At 38.8% G+C, this 22,651-nt stretch overlaps 1 protein-coding gene across 2 annotated transcripts in view; it reads left to right on the forward strand.

The window, feature by feature from the left end:
- The window catches only part of AGGF1 (angiogenic factor with G-patch and FHA domains 1), a 55,919-nt gene that overhangs the window by 24,458 nt on the left and 8,810 nt on the right, over window positions 1–22,651 (forward strand). For both annotated transcript variants that reach the window (XM_035014684.1, XM_035014685.1), the window contains exons 11-14: window positions 54–136; window positions 6,648–6,775; window positions 8,665–8,764; window positions 10,262–10,464. In XM_035014684.1, coding sequence (XP_034870575.1) covers window positions 54–136; window positions 6,648–6,775; window positions 8,665–8,764; window positions 10,262–10,462 — 512 coding nt within the window. In that variant the 3' untranslated portion in view covers window positions 10,463–10,464. The remainder of the gene's footprint in view (window positions 1–53; window positions 137–6,647; window positions 6,776–8,664; window positions 8,765–10,261; window positions 10,465–22,651) is intronic.

Raw genomic sequence — 22,651 nt, forward strand, 5'->3', positions numbered from 1 at the left:
CTGTCAGACTTAGTATTTTTTTTTTTAAACCAAACTCAACTTTTTCCTTTTAGTTGGTCCAACGCTAAGTAAGGAGGAAAAAGAGTTGGAAAGGAGAAAAGAATTAAAGAAAATACGAGTAAAATATGGTTTGCAGGTAAGGATGTTAAATATTGTTATGTTTATCATTTATGCATCTGGATTTGAGTAAAAATGTCTTTAGATATGCATAGTCCATTTTATATTTAAAGATACAGCTATTTAGAATGATTTTGAGGTTTCTATAATTTGGTTACTGTTTACTTCAACAACTACTGAGGCTAGAGTAGAAAAATGATAATAATATCCAACATTCAAATAGCCATTTCTGGTTTTTAAAAAACTTGGATTAAGATGGTACCATTGAAGAACATTGTTGGGATACTGGTACTGCCTGATTTTAAGACTTCCTATAAGCCACAGTAATTAAGACAGTATAGTATTGGCATAAAGATGAATAGGTGAGGGGAACAGAATAATGAATTAAGAAATAGATTCACAGATAGATACATAGATGTATGTGGGGGTGTGTGTGTGTGTGTATGATTTTCAACAAAGGTGTGAAGGCAGTTTGGTGCAGAAAGGATGGTCTTTTTCAACAAATGTGCTGAAACACTTGGATAGCCATATGCAAAAGCAAACAAAAGAACTTTGATCTACACCTTGTAACATGTATAAAAATGAACTCAGAATGGGTCATAAATATAAATTTAAAACTTTTTAAACTATGAAGTTTCTAGAAACAAACCCTTTTAAAAAAAAGTTAGGCAAAGGTTTTTTTGTTTTTTTTTTTTTAAGATTTTATTTATTTATTTGACAGAGAGAGACACAGCGAGAGAGGGAACACAAGCAGGGGGAGTGGGAGAGGGAGAAGCAGGCTCCCCGCAGAGCAGGGAGCCCGATGCGGGACTCGATCCCAGGACCCTGGGATCATGACCTGAGCTGAAGGCAGTCGCTTAACCAACTGAGCCACCCAGGCGCCCTAGGCAAAGGTTTTTTAAGTTACCTAACACCCGAAGCACAATCTGTAAAAGAGCAAATTAATAAATTGCACTTCCTCCAAAACTTCTGTTCTTCCAAGGACACTATTAAGAGAATGAAAAGATATGTGGCATCTGGGTGGCTCAGTTGGTTGAGCATCTGACTCTTGACCTCAGCTCAGGCTTGATCTCAGGGTGGTGAGTTCAAGCCCCTCTTTGGGTTCCACATTGGGCATGGAGTCTACTTAAAAAAAAAGAGAGAGAATGAAAAGATAAGCCACAGACTTGGAAAAATATTTACAAATCCTTTATCTGATAAAAACCATAGATCTTATATCTGGAATATATAATAAAATCACAAAACTCAAAATTTGTTTTTATTTATTTCATTTTTTATTTTTCAGATTTTTATTTAAATTCTAGTTAACATACAGTGTAATATTAGTTTCAGGAACAGAATTTAGTGATTAATCACTTATGTATAACACCCAGTGATCATCATAACAAGTGCCCTCCTTAATACCCATCACTTATTTAGCCCATCCCCATCCTTCCATCAACTCTCCCTTTGTTCTGTATCATTAGGAGTGTCATATGGTTTGCTTCCCGTCTCTTTTTTTCCTTCCCATATAGTCATCTGTTTTGCTTCTTAAATTCCACATATGATTGAAATCATGATACTTACATTTTGCTGACTGACTGATTTCGCTTAGCATAATACTCTCATTCCATCCAAGTCATTGCAAATGACAAGATTTCATTCTTTTTGATGGCTGAGTAATATTCCATTGTGTGTGTGTGTGTGTGTGTGTGTGTGTGTGTATAGAGCGCACCTCTTCTTTATCCATTCACCAATTGATGGATATTTGGGCTCTTTCCATAGTTTGGCTATTGTTGATGATGCTGCTATAAACATTGGAGTGCATGTGCCCCTTTGAATCTGTATTTTTGTATCCTTTGGGTAAATACCTAGTAGTGCAATTGCTGGATAATCAGGTAGTTCTATTTTTAACTTTTTGAGGACTCTCCATACTGTTTTCCAGAGTGGCTGCACCAGTTTGCACTAACAGTGTAAGGGGGTTTCCCTTTCTCCACATCCTCGCTGACATCTGTTGTTTCCTGTGTTAATTTTAGCCATTCTGACAGGTGTGAGGTGGTATCTTGTTTTGATTTGTATTTGCCTGATATTGAGTGATTTTGCATCTTTTCATGTGTGTTAGCCATCTGGATGTTTTCTTTGGAAAACATGTCTATTCATGTCTTCTGCCCATTAATAAGAAAATAATTTACAAATGAGCAAAAGAGGGGCACCTGGGTGGCTCAGTTGGTTAAGTGTCTGCCTTCTGCTCAGGTCATGATCCCAAGGTCCTGGGATTGAGCCCCACCTTGGGCTCCCTGCTTGGGGGGGAGCCTGCTTCTTCCTCACCATCTGCCCCTCTCCCCTGCTTGTGCTTTCTCTCTCTCTCTCAAGTAAATAAATAAAATCTTTAAAAAAGATGAGCAAAAAAGGGGCACCTGGGTGGCTGAGTCGGTTAAGCATCTGCCTTCAGCTCAGGTCATGATCCCAGGGTCCTGGGATTGAATCCCACATCAGGCTCCCTGCTCAGCAGTGAGTCTGTTTCTCCCTCTCCCTCTGCCCCTCCACCTGCTTGTGCTTGCTCGCTCTCTTCCTCTCTCTGAAATAAATAAAATCTTAGAGAGATTTTGAGAGAGAGAGAGAATGAGCAAGGAGAAGGGGCAGAGGGAGAGAGAGAGAAGCCGACTCCCTGCTGAGCAGAGAGCCCAATGCAAGGCTCGATCCCAGGACCCTGGGATCATGAGTCCTGGGATCGTGACCTGAGCCCAAGGCAGACACTTACCAACTGAAGCATCCAGGCGCCCCAATAAATAAAATCTTAAAAAAAGTAATAAAAATGAGCAAAAGATTTGAATAGACACTTCACCAATGCAGGTGTACAGGCGGCAGCTAAACACATGAAAAGTTGTCTACTATTACTGGGAAGTTGCAAATTAAAACCAGGTAAAAAGACTATCCACACCAAATGTTGGTAGGCATGTGGAGAAGCTGGAGTTCTCATATACTGCTGGTGAGAATATAAAGTGGTGCGATTGCTTTGGAAAATAGTAGTTTCCTTCAAAGTTAAATGTATGCCTACCATGTGATTCACCATTCTACTCCAAGGTATTTACCCAAGAGAAATGAAAATATGTGTTCATGCAAAGACTTATAAACAAATGCTCATGATGTTTTTTTTCTTTCTTTTGAAAACTGTTTTTAAAAATTTTTATTTTTTATTACCAAAGTATAGTTGACATACAATGTTATATCACTTTCACATGGGAAGCATAGTGATTTGACAGTTATATCTGTTACATGATACCACAATAAGTGGAGTTACCATCTGTCACCATATAATGTTATTAAAATATTATTAACTATATTCCCTATGCTGTACTTTTCACCTCCGGGACTTAACTTATGACTGGAAATTTGTACCTCTTAAACCCCTTCACCTATTATGCCCATCCTCCCCTCCCCCACCCCTTTAGCAACCACCAGCTTGTTCTGTGTATTCATGAGTCTGTTGCTGGTTTTTGTTTGTTTTGTCTTTTAGATTCTATATATAAGTGAAATTATGTTGCATTTGTCATTCTCTTGACTTAATTTCACTTAGCATACTAACTTCTAGGTCCATCCATGTTGTCACAAAGGACATGATCTCATTTTTATGGCTGAGTAATATTCCATTTTGTGGTGTGTGTGTGTGTGTGTATGTATGTATGTATGTGTGTATGCCACATCTTTATCCATTCATCTCTTGACGGACACGGGCTGCTTCCATATCACAGCTATTGTAAATAATGCTGCAGTAAACGTAGGGGTGCTTATATCTTTTCAAATTAGTGTTTTCATTTTCTTTTTTCTTTTTTTTTTTTTAAAGATTTTATTTATTTATTTGAGAGAGAGAGAATGAGAGAGAGCGAGTACATGAGAGGGGGGAGGGTCAGAGGGAAAAGCAGACTCCCTGCTGAGCAGGGAGCCCGATGCGGGACTCAATCCAGGGACTCCAGGATCATGACCTGAGCCGAAGGCAGTCGCTTAACCAGCTGAGCCACCCAGGCACCCTAGTGTTTTAATTTTCTTTGGGCAAATACACAGTATGGAATTTCTGGATCCTATGGTATTTCCATTTTTAATTTTTTGAGGAACCTCCATCCTGTTTTCCACAGTAGTTGCACTAATTTACGTTCAAACCAACAGTGCACGAGGATTCCCTTTTCTCCACATTCTCACCAACACTTATTATTTCTTGTCTTTTGTATACTACCCATTCTTATCTGTGTGAAGTGGTATTTCATTGTGGTATTAGCAGCTTTTCTTCTAGTAACCAGAAATGGGAAAAGACTCATGTATCTATCATGAATGGATAAACAAATTATGGTATATCTATATGGTCAAATACTCTTCAGCAATAAAAAAACATGAGCTGTTGATACAGGCTGCTATATGGATGAATCTCAGTTATGCTGAGAGAAAGAAGCCAGACAACAAGAATATGTACTGTGTACATACATCTTAAAATTCTAGGAGAGCAAACTAACATATCATGACAGAAAGATTAGTGGTTGCCTGGATATAAGAGAGGAAGGAGGTGAGGGAGGCTCTGTAGGGATGGATTACAAAGGATAAGGATACTTTTTTGTGGGAGATGGATATATTTATTATCTTGATTGTGGTGATGGTTTCATAGGTATATACAAATCGCAAAAGTATCTAATTGTATACTTTATGTGTAATTTATTGTATGTTAATTATAGTTAATTATCACAACATTTTATTTTTTTAAAGATTTTTTATTTATTTATTTGACAGAGAGAGACACAGCGAGAGAGGGAACACAAGCAGGGGGAGTGGGGGAGGGAGAAGCAGGCTTGCAGGGCTGGATCCTGACCTGAGGATCGTGACCTGAGCCGAAGGCAGATGCCTAAGGACTGAGCCACCCAGGCGCCCCTATCACAATAACATTTTAAAAAAGCATTACCATTTAATCCTATCAGTAGACCAGGAAGGTAATTAGTATTCGTTTACATTTGAGAACCTAAGCTAAGGGTCACTCAGCTGTTAAATGACAGAATTAGATATGGAATCTAGTCTTTTTTTTTTTTAATATTTATTTATTAAGTACTCTATACTAAATATGAAGCTTGACCTCATGACCCCGGGATCAAGAGTTGCATGCTTCTCTGACTGAGCCAGCCAGATGCCCTTGGAATCTAGGGCTTAAGTGGATTTGTCCAGTGGTTTTTAAACTTCATGAGGATGTGGGGAAAAATGTTGCCAGAATAACATATTTTTCTGCAAAATTGTGTTTTTTGTTGTTACTTTCATACTACAAGAAATTGTAATAGAAAAAATGTTGAGGGGCTAATTTGGGAGGAAAATAGAAGATAGATAATAAGGAAAGAATAAAATGTTTTCTCAAAAGTTTTAACTCTCTTGTCTTCTGAGGGAAAACCCATTAGGGTTGATGGTTCTATATTTTTCTTCTCTGTTTAAAATCAGAATTAAGTAAAAATTTCTGTGGTACTTTCCTTGAATTGTATTAGCATTTCCTAGCATCTTTCAGGGAACATCGTAATTTATATAAAGCTCAACAAGTTGTAACAAAGGGAAAGAGAAGCCTTCCCTGAAGCTAAATTGACTACCTCTTCTTTTGTGCCACTGCTATGTCTTGTGCATACTTTAAAAAAAAATTTTTTTTTTAAAGATTTTTAAAATTTATTTGACAGACACCGCGAGAGAGGGAACACAAGCAGGGAAGGAGTGGGAGAGGGAGAAGCAGAAGCAGGCTTCCCGCAGAGCAGGGAGTCCGATGCGGAGCTCGATCCCAGGACCCTGGGATCATGACCTGAGCCGAAGGCAGACGCTTAATGACTGAGCCACCCAGGGGCCCCTCTTGTGCATACTTTTATTGTTGAATCAGTCAGACAGTAGCATGCTGAAGATCAGATGTGTCTGCCTTCTGGGATTACAAGTTTCTTTGCATACCACACTTTTTATTCAGTAAATATTTCTTGAGTGGCTGACTAATCATATAAATGGAGCTATATTGAAGCAAAAAGCTATTATAATTGCCACGGCAAAAGAGTACCTGCTCTTTTCCATTTTTTAAACACTTTCTACATTTTTCCCTCCTACGGAATAACACCAAACTATTTTAGGTCTGTTGGAACTTTCAGTCCCTTAGAGAAAAGGAGAAGTCGATTTTTTGCCAAACCCAGGGGTTCTGCATATTTCTTTGAATACTGGCAGTTCATGAGAATATGAGTACACAGTATTAAGTCAAAATGTACTATATTTTCACTCTATTCTCTTACGATTGCATATTACAATTCATATATGATTTAGATTATCTTCTATATGCAGTTTATGTTCTACAACTTGAAATAATATAAACATTTTAAAGGAGATAGAATGAAAATAGCATACTCTACATGATTGTCTTAATTTATATCATGTCCTCTTTTAATTTGTTGTTTTAATAGAGACTACATTGAACCGTGTTTGCCAAGTAAAGCAAATATACAGACAGTACATTTTTATGTATCAGTTTTGTTTTTTTCAATGAATATTTCATGTTTATAAAGAATACAGACTATGAAGATGAAAAGGCATTGAAGAATCCAAAATACAAAGATAGAGCTGGGAAACGGAGGGAGCAGATTGGAAGTGAAGGGACTTTCCAAAGAGATGATGCTCCTGCATCTGTTCATTCGTGAGTACTAAGTTTTAATTGCTCGAAACATTCTTTGTATTGTAATCACATTCGTAGAGTAATATGACTTATAGGACTATGTATACTGGTAATTAGTCTTTAAAGGAATGGTTCTAACAAGATGGAAATATTGTCTCTATTTACATTTTCTTTCAATATTAGAATTCCATTCCCTAGAAAATTACTTAGCATATATGAAAGTACAAATACTTATACAGACATACATGTACATAGCTAACATTCTAGCCAGCCACTTGAGTGAACTTTTTTTTTTTTTTAGAGAGCACATGTGAGTTGGAGGAGGGAGGGACAGAGGGCAAGGGAGGTAGAGAATCTCAAGCAGGCTCCTTGCTCAGCGCAGAGCCCAATGCGGGGCTTGATCTCACAACCCTGAGATCATGACTTGAGCTGAAATCAAGAGCCGGACACTTAATCGACTGGGCCACCCAGGAGCCCTTGAATGAACATATTTTTATATACTAGATATCTAAAAGTTTGGGCTAGTAAGAAATTAGTATGGACTGGGGTTTTTTTTGGTGGGGGGGCTGGTATTTTTTATAATTATTTCAGTACTCACCTACGTTTGTTCTTGTTGACTCTGGAATACTATTTTTCTTATTTTTCTTTCAGTTTTTTTCTTTTGGTAAAGTAGCACTGATAACAAGAAAAATGTAATTTTGTGGCCCATATGATATGACCATATTTCTGCATTTAATCATATATTAACTACTTTTTTTTTCTCAATATAAATTCAGAGTTTAGTTAGAATTTAAATCTTTTGTGTAAGACTGACAACTAACCATAAACTTTGATTAAATGTATTTTATTAATTCCAAGATACACTACTTGGATAGAGTTTTAGTTACATATGACAGCAGTGTTTTCTCAATGGTACATAAAACAACAGTGCATCTTGCATCCATCAGCTTTGATGAAATACAGCGTTATGAATTAGATATACTAAGCAACATGACAAGTTTTTTTAAAGTTTAATTTTTGATGTAATAGCTGGAAAATATGAAGATTGCATTAGAGTTAAATTAGAAGGCAGAAATAAAAAATGAAATACATTGGTCTGCCATTGCTTGGTTTATTGTTATTGAGGAGGTAATTTAACATATTTTGTAGAACTGAAAGTACAGTGTGATGGAACATAAAATCAAAATATCCTTAAACTAGCAGAACATAAAATCATAGAATAAAATGCAAATAGTGAATGAGAGTTTTTGTTTCATTTTACTTTTATTTTTCTATTGATGTACACTTACAGAAAAGTACACAAATATAAGTATTGCTATCAATAGTATATCGTAAGATTAACACATTATAGAGTATACATTTCTTGGTCAAGAAATAGAAAATGATCAGTAACTCCCAGAAACCTATCCTCTCCTAGTGCCCCCTCTTGATCACTATTCCTGTTTTCTCCCTAAAGGCAACCAATTTCCTGACTTCCAGTAGGAACAGATTAATTTCACTTGTTTTTGAATTTTAAATAAATGGAATAATTTAGTATTTATTTTGTGTCTATATTCTTTTTGTCCAACATTATTTTGTTAGGTATATTTTATTTTCAGTGCTGTATAATCTCTTACATGAATATGCCACAATTTATATATTTTACCATTGATAGATCTCTGGATTATTTCCAATTTGTAGTTATTATTAAATTTGCTGCAGAAACATTCTTCTACATTTTTTTGTGTGTGCACCATGTATGTGCTTTTCTGTTAAGTAGTATATATAGGACAATTTATGTATCTTAACTGTATTAGGTAGGTCAAACAGTTTTCTATAGTATTTGTACCAGTTACTTTTAATTTATTAGTTTATTATAAATGTGATCTACATGGTCTTTTCGAAATCAACTATCTTAATTTCCTTTAAAGTGAAATTACTGATAGCAACAAAGGTCGGAAGATGCTGGAGAAGATGGGTTGGAAAAAAGGAGAGGGCCTAGGGAAGGATGGTGGAGGAATGAAAATTCCGGTAAGACATGTGTTTTCTTTCATTCTTTATTCTTATAGCAGATGTATTTACTGTGTACCTACTGTGTACCTTAGTGCCAGGAGTGTAGTATCAAGCACAAATAGACATGATTACTGTCTTTGTGGCATTCACAATACCAAATATATATATATATATATGCATTGTTTTGTGTGTTGTTTTTTTTTTAAGATTTATTCGTTTATTTAAGAGAGAGAGAGAGCACAAGCAGGGAGAGGGACAGAGGGAGAGGAAGAGAGAGAATCTCAAGCAGACTCCCTGAGTGCAGAGCCCCACATGGGGGCTCGATCTCACGACCCTGAGGTCACAACCTGAGCTGAAATCAAGAGTCAGATGCTTAACCGACTGAGCCATCCAGGTGCCCCCACAGTGTTACTTTACAAACAGGCAGATCCTATATCTGTTTTCGATTTAAGAATCAGGTCATGTAACAAGCAGTAGAGGGAATTACTGTCTGGAAAACAGTGCAGTGGTTAATTCTGCAGTCCCCATGGTTCATCAGAGGTTTAGATTATCTTTTACAAAAACCTTACAAAGTAACATGATTAAAGAACTTTTTTTATAATTACCTGGTACTTAAGGAAATGATGGATGATTGTGAGGTTTAATGTGACTTTTCTTACTTATGAGGTACAATGAGAAGAACATGGGTTTTATAGTCAAACCTATAAAATAGAATTATTTTGTTAGAATAGGTGCTCTATCACTTACTAGTTGTGTGACTTAGGGCAGGTTTGGACTTCAGTTTTCATATGTAAAAATCGGTATTATAAGAACTGTTTTCTAAGGGGTATCATGAAGATAAGGCCCCTAGTATTGTGCCCAACGTACAGTAGGCACTCAGTAACTGGTAGCTTTTAATAGTTCTCAAAATAATCAGAAGTCCTCCCCCTCATTTTATGAAAATAAACAATCAAGTTCTCTTTATGGCTTTTTTTTTTTTTTTTTTTTAAGATTTTATTGATTTTAGAGAGAGCGTGAGCGCGGAGCCTGATGCCAGGCTCGATCCCACAACCCTGAGGTCATGACCTGAGCCAAAACCAAGAGTGGGTTGCTAAACCAACTGAGCTACCCAGGCACCCCTCTCTTTATGACTCTTAGTGTTTAATCTACTCTTTCACTTTCTTAGGCAAGGCTAGAGTAGCAGTAGGTTTAAGTATGTCCATTGCCTTTTCTTCTGCTTAGAGTGGGACAGCAGCCTTTGCAGCATCTCGGTGAAATTTGGTGGCCACTCTTTAAGGAGCACTCTGTTTTCTATACGGAGTCAGCTATAGTTACTGATAAGGAAGACAGCGTAGAAGAATGACTTTAAGTTCCATGTATAATTATGTGTGCATTCCTGCATGTATTTGATAGATTTGACAGGTTTCTTTTGCATCAATCTTTGTAAATCAAAGAGTTAAAGTACCAAGTTGGGTACAGCAAATTTCAATGTATTTAGACTCCATAGTAAGTCCTCTGCTTAACTGTTGGTAACAGATCCAGCTTCAGCTTCGGCGAACACATGCAGGCTTGGGGACAGGCAAACCATCCTCGATTGAAGATGTTCACCTTCTCCAAAACAAGAGCAAAAAGAACTGGGAGAAAGCACGAGAGAGGTTTGCTGAAAACTTCCCAGAAACTAAATCTCAAAAAGATGTGCCAGGAACCGTCCCTTGGGTCAAAGGAACCATAGAGTGAAGGTTAGTCATAGAACACAATTCACACTTTTTTTAAAAAAGAGTTTGGAAACTCTTATTTTATTGCAGAACTTTTCCTTCCAAAAGAGTCCATGGCATGAGGGAACTGTATCACAATTTACCCCCTCATGATTCAGAAATGTGTAATAAACTGTGGTTTGCAGCTTTTAAAAAAAACATTTTTTAAAAAACTAATAAATAGTAATTGAATTAGGTTATGCTGTGAGCAGACTAAAGTTCACAGGGCACGGCTGAGCTTATCAAACTTTGTTATTTTATCTTGTCATTTATAAGACCCATTTATGCAAAATTCATATAACCAGTAATGATTTAAATGTACGTTTGTCCTTGTCTTCATATATTCATTATTATAAGATATACAACAAGAAAAACATCAAAAGTTTATAAAAACAAGTCTGATTATATGCATCCTTGTTTATGTCCTTTAGAACTTAGATAAAAAATGTTGAGAACACAGGGATAGTGGTGCATAAATTTTATTCTTAAAATATTCTAAGTAATAGTATTGAAGAACTAATGAACAGGTGATATGTTATAGAAAACTAGTCTTTCATTGTTTTCTTCTGTGAAGAATTTGTTGATTTGTACTATATATTAAGCATTTACATTTGGTTTGTTTTATAGCTGAAATATTTAGATACGAGCAATTGAGTACAGTATTGAAATATTCCATGTGCTGGTATTTATAGTTTTGATAAATCCCATTGCTGGCAATGGAGTTGTGCCAGAGAAATCTGATTTCTACTGCAAAAGGATTACCTAGCTAAGGCCTCAAACACAAGATATTTATTGAAAATGTCTTCAAATGCAATAAAAACATTATAACATCAAAAAGAGTGATTCCTTGAACCAGTGTTTTAAACAGATAGGTCTGCTTTGAACTCAGGACCAGCCAGAATTTTCCTCTTTAAATTGGCAGAGCAGGAACAACAGGATAACTTGAAGTATCGGAGAGAACTGCAGTGCAGCTCTTCGAGTGCATGTCACTGCTCTGCCGGCTATCACTGTTCTCTTCCTTTCTGTTCAACTTTTCTCTCAGCTTTTTGCTGGGAAATTATGCTGGAACTGGCTGTTTTCTGGCAGTGAATATAAGCTATAGCTCCCTCATCTACTGTAAAGAAATGTCTTCAAGATTTAGAAATGGGAAAAGAAAATTCTGAAAAAAATTATACAATGGGGAAGATAATTCAGAAAGAAAGGCTACTTGATGGAATTTCTACTCTGAATGGAACAGAGTACTTAAGAAGAAAAGGGGGTGGTGGGGAAAGAAAAATAAATAAATTACTAAAGGTGAGACATATGACCAAACAAATTGTCAAGACCCTCTAGGTCTAAGCTGGGACCATCAGAGGTCCTATAACTCCAAATCTGCAAAAAGTAATTTTCTGTGTCCTTCATAGCCACCTACACACCCTGACACTTACATATGTACATTAAACTTGAAGGCAACAGGAGTGTTCTGCATTCTTTTTTCTAAAATAGAAAAAAATTACTCATTTAAATGTGGTTCTGGTACTGGTTCCCTGTATATAGGTGGCCCAAATTAGAATTGTGGTAGATTTCACTCAGTAAAGTATACAACTGTGTATATAATATTTCCCATTTTTATTATTAGATTGTGGAAGACTTTTTTCATTGCTTTCTTTTGTTAAGAAAATGGAGACTTGAAAATGGTGATAAAAACTGAAATATGTGTGATATTTGCGTTATTAAAACCCTTTGCAGATCTACAGTCTCAGGGCTATACTATTGGTGGTTAAAGGACTGAATAATGTCTGGGTCTATTTCCATTTGTGAAATAAGAATAATATTTATCTTTCATGTCTTTTGAATAGAAAATGAGAAGATGTATATAAAAGTACTTTGTAAACTGTAAAAGTAGTATGGAGATGTGAGCTTCTATTTGTTTAGAAGCAAAGATGTGAATTATGTACAATTTGGATTACATATAAAATTGTTTTGTGTCTCATATTTTAAATTATTTATTCACACAGTATAAATTTATTGTAGTAGTCTTTAAGGGTTTATTTTTTTATTTTTTTAAGATTTTATTTATTTATTTGAGAGAGAGACAGACAGAGCATGAACAAAGTGGAGGAGGGAGAGGGAGAAGCAGAATCCCTACTGAGCAGGGAGCCCGATGTGGGGCTTGATCCCAGGATCCTGAGATCATGACCTGAGCTGAAGGCAGACGCTTAACCGACTGAGCCACCCAGGTGCCCCCCCACTTTTTTAAAAGATTTTATTTATTTATTTGAAATAGAGACAGAGCGGGGGGGGGGCGGTTAAGGGAGAGGGAGAAGCCCCTAGGGTTTATTTTAAGTGGAGGTATAGGTTGCTGAATTTTGAAAAATCTAACATCTTTCATTTTTGCCAGAACATGAGAAGCTGACAAAATTTGAGAATGGAAGAAACCATAAAAGTTAGAGTAAACTAACAAATTATTTTCTAGAATTAAATAGCTAGGTAGCACATTTTTCAAAAAGGATTTTTCCCCCTGCTTTTATTTTTATTTTTACTTTTTTTAAAGCTTTTATTTATTGATTTGAGAGAAAGCACAAGTGGGGTGAGGGGCAGAGGGAAAGGAAGAGGGAGAAGCAGACTCCCTGCTGAGCCTGGAGCCCGACACGGGGTCTACCCCAGGACCCAAAGATCATGACCCAGGCCAAAGTCAGATGCCCAATTGACTGAACCACCCAGCCCCCCCACCCCCCTGGCTTTTAAAAGTTTTTATTTCTGATGTTTCATTTTTATTCTTATGAAATTTAATGGCTCACCCAAATCAGATACCTTCCAACTTCTTGTGTAAAAGATTATGTCTTAATTTGGCACATTTTCCAAGAACATGCAAAAGAAGATAGAAATCTCAAATAAGGGAAAGCGAGGTGTCAGAGATTATGTAGAAAGGCCATCCTGTCAAGTTGCAGGACAGAGAGATGTGCTTGGCAGGGAGCCAGTAAGGCGTTTCTGGACTCAAGACCTAAAGGTGTTTGCAGTGTTTCCCCATCATCTTGTGTTAAGCATGCTTCTTATTTTTGCAGAGCATCACTTACATCTCTGCTCTGAATCTTTAATCTGAAACACTTTACTTTTTCAGACTTTAAAATGAAAATATGTACATTTGGGTTCTTTAAAATGAGTTAGTGTTTATGTGTGTGTCTATGTGTGTCGGAGCCCAGGCTTGCTCTCTGCCTTTCTGTTTTACTAATTTTGGCGTTGGGTTATGGCCTTATAGTTGCAGATGACTTAGAACTCCTCTGTCATATTCATGTCCAAAACAGGAAGAAAGGGAAAAGAGAGCAGTATTTGTGTTAGTTCTGTTTTACCAGGAAGATAAAAGTTTACTCACAAGCTCTCATAGCAAACTTCTCCTTAGGGTCATTAACCAGAATCTGATAACATGACTACCCATAGTTGCAAAGGAAGTTGAAAAGGTGGGCAACAGGATGGTCTCACTTGGCTTAAGCCAATCATGAACCATCACCTGGGGCTGAACATGTTGCTGTTGAAACAAAATCAGAGTTCAGTAATAAGGCTTATTGAATGGACAGGTAACAGGCTGCCAGATAACCCAACTATCCATTAGTGGGAATTCTGTGGGGTTGGTTAAATTGTTTTGCAGTCCTACTATGTAATACTTGGAAGCCATTCAAATGCGTAAGTTAGAATTATCTATACCCTGATAAAGAATATTCTCACTACATTACTGACTTGAAAAAGCAGATTGTAGAAAGGTATGTATAGCCTGATCTCATTTTTAAAAAAATATAAGGGTACACGTCAAATTGTTAATACTAATTGCCAAAGAAGTGAGCAGACTTTCACATTTTATTATTTCTGTATGTGACCCTTTTTTTTTTTTTTAAAGATTTTATTTATTTATTCATGAGAGAGAGAGAGAGAGAGAAGCAGGCTCCCAAGGAGCAGGGAGCCCGATGCGGGACTCGATCCCAGGACCCTGGGATCATGACCTGAGCCGAAGGCAGACGCTTAACCATCTGAGCCACCCAGGTGCCCTCTGTATGTGACCTTTTTTTTTTTTTTAAAGATTTTATTTATTTATTTGACAGAGACACAGCGAGAGAGGGAACACAAGCAGGGGGGAGTGGGAGAGGGAGAAGCAGGCTTCCCGCGGAGCAGGGAGCCTGATGTGGGGCTCGATCCCAGAAACTTGGGATCATGACCTGAGCCAAAGGCAGATGCTTAACGACTGAGCCACCCAGGTGCCCCATCTGTATGTGACCTTTAAGCAGGTATAATTGTGCACTTACCTATGGGTACTCCTACACATTTATAATAGGTAAGAATACAGCACTTGGAAGTGGAGAGGCCTTCAGGGCTCAACCCTAGGCATTTTCCTCACTCTTGTGTGCCACATTTCATTTACCATTTATATACCCATGACTTCAGGTTGTCTTAGCTAGGATACATCTCCAACTCAGTCACCTTAAATGCAGTGTTTAAGACTGAATCCATAGTCTTCTCCACACCTGGTCTTTTCCAGTTTGTTCTCTCAGCTGGCAGCACCATCTATCCAGTTGTTTAGTAAGCTAGAATCAAGGAGTCAGCCGCTATTTCATACACTCACCCTCCGTCCCCTCCACCAGTTTCCCATATAGTAAATCAGTTCTCTGTCAACACCCACCTGGACTGTGCTACTAACTTCCCAGCTGGTCTCCCTGCAGTCACCCTGTCCTCCCTCCCGTGCATCCTCCACACTGCAGACACAGTGTCTTCACAGCTCCTCTTTCATCATCTCCTGTTTAAATCCTCCTGTGCACAGCTTCCCATTACTCTGAGGACGGAAAACAAACTCCTGGCCCATAACACCCTACCTGGTCTAGCCACCGCCAGCTTTTGCCGTCCTGTGTTACATCATCCCCACTTGCTGCCAGGCTGGCCTTTTTTTCAGTTCCTCAAACATACCACACCCTTTCTTACTCTAGGGCCACTGATCTTCTCTTATGTCTGCATTGCTCTTCCTGTACCCTTTTACCTAGGTAACTCTGACATTTAGATCTCTGCTAATTGATTCTCTTCAGGGATGTGTCCCTTGTCCCCTAGACAGACTGATTGCCTTTGATAAGTGTTTTTGGAAATCGTATTTGTTCCATTTAGATTATTTACTTTGGGTCACAGATATTAATGTGATTAGTATAGCATTTGTCTGTCTAGATTCTTAAGTGCCATGTGGGCAAGACCTTGGTTTTCCTCTGAACTGTACTCCCAGTGCCTAGCACCATGACTGGCTTATAGCTTACAGGCAAGCAGTGGAATAGCAAGGTGGGTTTGGGGAATTGCAAGTGGTTTGATACAGGTGGGGTTTTGTGTGACTGAGGAAACGTGGAAGGAACTGAGGCTACACAGAGGGTGTGAAGCAATGGCTTTCAAACCATTTTGACCATGATCCATGTTAAGAAATACAGTTTATGTCATGGCTCAGAACATAAGTGTGTTGTGTGTACATTTATAACAGGTTTTATTTTTTTTAAGATTTATTATTAGAGAGTGGGAGGAGGAGCAGAGGGAGGGGGACAGAGACTCCACGCTCAGCATGGAGCCCAACATGGGGTTCAGTCCCATGACCCTGAGATCATGACCTGAGCCGAAACCAAGAGTCAGTCGCTTAATGGACTGAGCTACCCAGGCACCCCTGTAACAGGTTTTATATACCAATACTTAGCTGTTAGTTCACATAATGTACTCTTTATTTTTGTTTTCCAAATCACTGATTCTAACCACTAAATTGATTTCATAATCCACTGATGGGTTGTGTCCTACAATTAGAAACACCCAGATTTAAAGCTTGGTTTTCAAATGGTTTGACAGAACCTATGGCTTTGCCTTAGAGGAGCTGCAGGTAAGAGTGAATGTGTGCGTGTGTCTGTGTGTGCGCGCGCATGCGCGCGTGCATGTGTGTGAATGAGTGATGAGGCTGGGAAGGGGTTAGGATGCCAAACGTGACTCCAGTTCTCATGCTATTACCAGAATTGGTCTACATTAATTTGGCTTCCAGATAGGTGTCATATAAAGAGTTTCACTGCTTAAAGAGGAGCTGGTGGGGAGGGGAACTGAACCACGTACCTAGCTATAATACTGTGTTCAGAAATTTGGATTGGGGCTCCTGGTTGGCTCAGTCTGTAGAGCATATAACTCTTGGTCTTGGGGTTGTGAGTTCAAGCCCTACATTGGGTGTGGAGCCTACTTTAGAAAAATAATAATAAAAAAAGAAATTTGGATTTTTATCTCTTCCACAGTGAGGAATTCCTGAAGGATTTTAAGCAGTGAAGTGTTCTCAGTAGATTGCTTTATAGCAAAATAACTGGCTGATTGAAGAGGGGCAGAGTGGAGGCTAACAGACCTCCTGGAGGGCTTTTTCCATCTATCAAATACTTACTGAGCACCCATCAGGAGCTGTGCAGACCTGTGAAGGCAGGGACCTTTTTGGTCTTAGTCACTGTTGTATCTTCAGTACCTGTCACAGCGCTGAATGTTTAGGAGCGTGTGTTGGTTGGATGGATGGAACACACATTTGTGGCATATCAGGTACTCTGCTAAGCACTTAACATACATTATCTTCTTTATTCCTGCCGGTATTTTATGAATTAGAAAACTGAGGTTTGGAGAGGTTTTTCTTTTGCTCAAAATCAAAAAGTCTCTGTGGCACAGTGGCAGGGCTGAGGTTTAAATCTTGATTCTTTTCATCCCAGTGCACAGAGCACAGGCTAAGGAGTCTGGCTGATTTGGATTTGCCTCCTGAGCTGAGCGATGTTTAAAAATTTATTTAAACCTCCATACTTTACTGTCTTCATGCAGCTATTGGGAAGTTTTGTTTTGTTTAAGATTTTATTTATTTATTTGACAGAGAGAGACACAGCGAGAGCGGGAACACAAGCAAGGGGAGCAGCAGAGGGAGAGGGAGAAGCAGGCCTCCCGCAGGGCAGGGAGCCCAACGCGGGACTCGATCCCAGGACTCTGGGATCATGACCCGAGCTGAAGGCAGACGCTTAACGACTGAGCCACCCAGGCGCCCCTATTGGGAATTTTAAATGAGATAAGGCCTATGTGGTATTGAACAGTGTCCGGTGCATAATAAGCCTTCAAATATTAGCAGTTATTAGTGTTATTATGCCATGCTACCAATAGCAAGGGCACAGTTGTAGGAGAAGCATCCTGGAGTGGCTATGGTGATTATTGAAGTCAGAGGAAAGGTGAAGGGTGGGGTGAGTAAGTGGATGCATCATCTTCATTCCTTCAGGTGATGATAGGAGGTACACTTAAACGAGTACTGCAGAATGAGCAGGAGACTAGTAGATGATAGTGAGAAAGGGTAGAAGGGTCTTGTTAGGTGACCCTTTTGAGGTCCTACTCAAAGAAGGGGTGGATTCTGCATGGAATGAAGCCATCTGGAGAAGGTGATAGGGACATCCAACAGGCCCACCCTGGCTCTCAGTACACTGTAGGAGCAGGAGAACTATAGGGAGAACTGCAAAAGGGACTAGATTTCAGATGGTAAAATCTTCGAACAGCATGCATTCATTCAGCAGATAGCCTTGAGGAACTTAAAGTCCGGGCACTATGCTAGGCACTCGGGATACAGTAATAAATGGGACAAGACTCCCTATCATCTTACATGTATTTTTAGATAGTATTTGTAGAATGTAAAGGCCAAGTAGTCACATGAAGGCCTTGATAGTTCAGAGTATTAATCCAAAGCAGTTTCTGTTCATTTCAAAGTTTTTGCAAAAGCCAAAGCTCTTGGGGTGGAGGGGAAAGGAGCAGTTTGTGTTTTTCAAATGTTTTCAGGTCTGCCCCTAAACCAGACCTTTTTAGGAGAATCTTATAAACTCTGCCCTCAGAAAATGTTTCTTCCGGGTTTTGGATGTATAGACAAGAGTAAAACCTTACTGAGGCTGCAGCCCCTCATTCAGTTATGTGTCTCCTCTAGTTACCTGAGCACAGTAGTGACTCTGCCAGCTCAAACCCTGGGTTTTTTGGGTCTGAGTCTGAACAACAGATCACTGAAGTACCAAAAAAAAAGAAGGAAAGAAAGAAAGGAAAAGCAACATGAATCATGTCATTGGAAATTGGAGTTGATGGAGAACATGTAAATCAGAAAGTCCCTGGAGGAAGTTAATGTGAATGGAGGCAAATGACTTCCGCCTGCTTGAGTAAGAATGACTTTTCAGAAATTCTTCAACAAAAAGCTAGCTTTCTTCATCTGTGTTCAGATGCCATGGTATTTCATTGTCCAAAAAGCAAGAGAGGGAGAAGTTGGTAAAATATTGTTAAATGTATTTAAACATGTGAGTGTGTTACTTAGCCTTCAGTTACTAGTGGACTGCAGAGGCCAGGAAGGTTGCCAACTCCTTCATCTGATCATTACTTATCTTGACCAAAGGCCCAGGAGAATATATACTGAAATAATAAAGCTTTCATTAGCATTAATGCTTTTCCTTAAAGCCTTTATTTTAATACTATGAAATCAGATTTCAGAGAATGTCATAATTAAAATTTTCATAAAAAGAAACATTTAATACTATCTAAGTATGTAATGACTCCCAGTGCTATCTGAATTAATTCACATCATAAACCCACTAAAGTGGACTTTAATGTCTACTAGGACCATGTTGCCTTTACTTAACCTTCATATATAACACTATCAAGGCCAATATATGAGCCACACTAAAATAATTATTGCTTTATTATAATCACACCTTATTAACCAGAAATGTTTTAATCTGGTTCTACCATATTTACCAGTCTGGGCTCTGAATAACTGGCAGCTCTTTTCAAAAATCAAAATTTTCCTGGAAATATGAGTATTTGCCAACTTAAGGATGCTTTTAAGAAGGAAGTTTTTAAGACTCTGAGAGTTACTCTGGAAGAGGAGTTCCAGAGACATTCTAAGCATAGAAGCATTTTTGGAAAAACTAGTCTTTCAAGGTAACTACTTGAAGGGAAAAGTACTTAGATGGATAGGGTTTGATATATTTACTTGTAATTTTGGTCAAACTACTTTATAGTCACAAGTCATAACGAGTTCTGACTGGATTGGCTCATTTGAGAACTCAGGTATCTATCATGAAGGAAAATGACTTGGCAAACCTATGTGGCTTGTGAGCAGCTGCTCTCAGCATTCATCCCAGGGAACTTTCTCTTTCTGAGATCCTTTGGCTTGATTTTGAGCTTCTATTCAGATAAGTAAGAGAGAAGGAAAGAAGTCATAGTTACTGAGTTTAAACTATATGTCAGAATTTACCCAAATATCTTAATCATTGTAACAACCCTGTAAGGTATATATTATCCCCATTTTACTGATGAGGAAACTGGGTTTCAGAGAGGTTAAGGTGGTTGCCAAGGTGACATGTAACATACATGTTTGGAAGCTTAGATTTTTTAAAAAATATTTCAACATGTTTATTAATCGTAGTATTTGAGTATTCTCTTTTTGGGGGGAAGCTTAAATTTTAATTCATATCTGACTCCAAAGGCTTGACAACTCAAACATCACCACCTTCCTAGTCAATCAGATCCTAGTTAGTGCACAGTTATTTAAATGTTTAGTTCTCTACACTATGAAGGCCTCTGATTTTCCCCCAGAGGCATCCTTCACACCCACCTTGCAGGGATCTGTCTCAGAAAAGTCTGTGAGCACTCCCTGCACTAGGCAGATTTATAAGGAGGGGTGGGGGAGATTAGGACCCCCATTAAAGTATTGATTTCTGGGGAATAGGGGCTCCCCATCAAGCACTTTGCCTTTCTCACATACCTCCAAACCTAAGCCAGGCAGGATACTGCTATGTGGTAAGCAGATAATAGATCCCCCACCCTTGCCCCCCCAGCAAATGTCTATATCCTAATCCCTGGAAACTACCAATATGTTACCTGGCAGGGAAGAATTAAAGTTGCAGATAGAATTAGGTTGTTAACCAACTGACCATAAAATAAGAAGGGTCCATTTAATGTGGATGAGGGTAGCAGAGTGATGCAATGTGAGAAAGAATGGCCCTTGCTGACCTTGACAGAAGGGGCCACAAGCCAAGGAACGTGGGCAGCCTCTAGAAGCTGGAAAAGGCAAAAAAAAACATCTCCTAGAGCCTCTAGAAAGGAACATAGCTCTGCTGACACTGAGTTCAATTTCAGACTTCTGACCTGCAGAATTGTAAGATAATAAACTTGTGTTGTTTTTAGGACTGGGTTTGTGGTAATTTGTTACATATGCAATAGCAAACTAATACAATGGCCAACCTCACTTCCTTAAAGTCTGGCTTACCCCCAACACCAGAGCTTGTGGGTGGAAAGCAGCCAACATCAACCCAAGTGTCAGTAGGCACTCCAGCCAGGATAGCACTGGTCAAGAGGTGGACCAGAAGGGAGGCCTGGGAGGAAGTGCAACTTTTTGGCCCCAGGTATGACCGGGATCCATGGATTGAGTTCCAGCCTCCAATCTGCTGTTGTCTTTCAGCAGGTCACTTCACCTTGTTGAAGTGTATGGCCTCATTTGTAAAATATGGAAAATTATACTTGCCCTGCCTGCAGGGTGTCATGAGGACAAAAGAGTGGATACAACAGAGCATACTCATAACTGCTGCACACATCTTCAGTTCTAGGGAGTGAATGATAAAGTTAGTACTTCACTACTATGGAAGAACTTTGATACACTCCTGTTATTTTTGAGAATACTCATGTCACTGTCAACATTTACTTCTAAATTTGCAGTGACCAAGAAAATCATTTAAACCAAACAATTCATTGACTCAAAGGCAGTTGATGTTAAACTGTATTTCATGTAATCATACCATGTTGGAGCCAAAGAGGACCTTAATGATCACCTCATCCATTTTGCAGACAAGCAGATTTAGGTTGTGGAAAGGTAAGAAGTTCAAACCTTTAGAAATAGAATTCCCTATTGAGTGGCAGCAAAAACAAAAGTCCAGTCTTTGTGAATCCCTTCTAAGATGTTAAAGACATGAACAGCTATTTAAAATAGAAAGCCCAAACCAGTTCTTCCCTCTCCAGCTCCATGGATGACAGCTTAGGTGTATAAAGGGCTCTAGCTGTTTCAACTTTGGTTGTCAGTGCCCTGCTTTGCTTCCCCCTCCTCTCTGCCAAATTTAAACTTAAAGAAGTGACTGATCACTTTACATCATGGCAGGAGTTCAGGAGTTGGGTTCAGGGCATTCTGCATCCCCATTCCAGCCATCCACCTCCCACTGTGTGCTTGCTCTCAAAGGCAGCACGTGGGTGGCGCTATTAGTAAGCCAGTCACAGAAGTCAGAGAAGCCCTGCTGATCTAGGCAAGGTGTGTCACTGTCACCCATCAGCAATGACAGCTCTCTGTGAGTCGACTGGGTCACAGGCAGAGAGACCAGTGCAGTCCCCATAACCCATCTCTACGTCCTCTGGAGGCCAGCTTGGCTTATTGGTCCTGACAGCCCTTGGGCTTTCACAGATGAGCCAGCAGAAGTCTTTAAGGCCAAAGAGGCACAATATCTGTTGAGGTTGGAGTCAGGTGACCACCACAGCCACTATCTCCTGATAGTGGGCAAGCCACTCTGGGGCTCATTTTTCTCTTCTGTCAAATGATAGTGTTAGACTGGACAAGGGCTGCATTTCTCTCTAGGCTTCTCTAAAAGTAGGGATTACAACAGTCCTTGTGTTGGGTTTTGTTTATTTTACCTAAGAAAGTGGAATGCTCATGGTCAGGAGTTCTCATTTGAGGAATGTAAATTTTATTTTTGATTATGAAAGTAATTCATGCTTGGTATAAAAAAAGTACAACAGTACAGAAGTATATAAAGCAGAAAGTAAAATCTCTTTGCTTAACTCCCACAGCCAGCACTAAGTTACTAGTCAGGCTAACTATTCCCCCGTCCCCTAAACAGGCTATTGGTGCTCCCATTATTTATCTTTCTTGAGGAAGCAGTTGCGATTCTAAAAGTCAGTCTTTGCTGATATTAATAGTTCTAACAGTTGGTGAAATAGAAGAGTAACATTTGCAGAAGATTTCTTCTAAAAAGTTCAAATTCCTCTTATAGCCCAAGTTACACATCCACATGAAGTAGTTATATTTCAGTACTTACAGAAATAACATACTATTTTTAGGATAATGTAAAGATTGTGAAAGACAGAAGAATAAAATACATTAAAATGTTTGTAGCAGTTT

The sequence above is a fragment of the Mirounga leonina genome, unplaced genomic scaffold, assembly GCF_011800145.1.
Source record: "Mirounga leonina isolate KUSES-001 unplaced genomic scaffold, KU_Mleo_1.0 Mir_168, whole genome shotgun sequence".
In the NCBI taxonomy this organism is placed as follows: Eukaryota; Metazoa; Chordata; class Mammalia; order Carnivora; family Phocidae; genus Mirounga; species Mirounga leonina.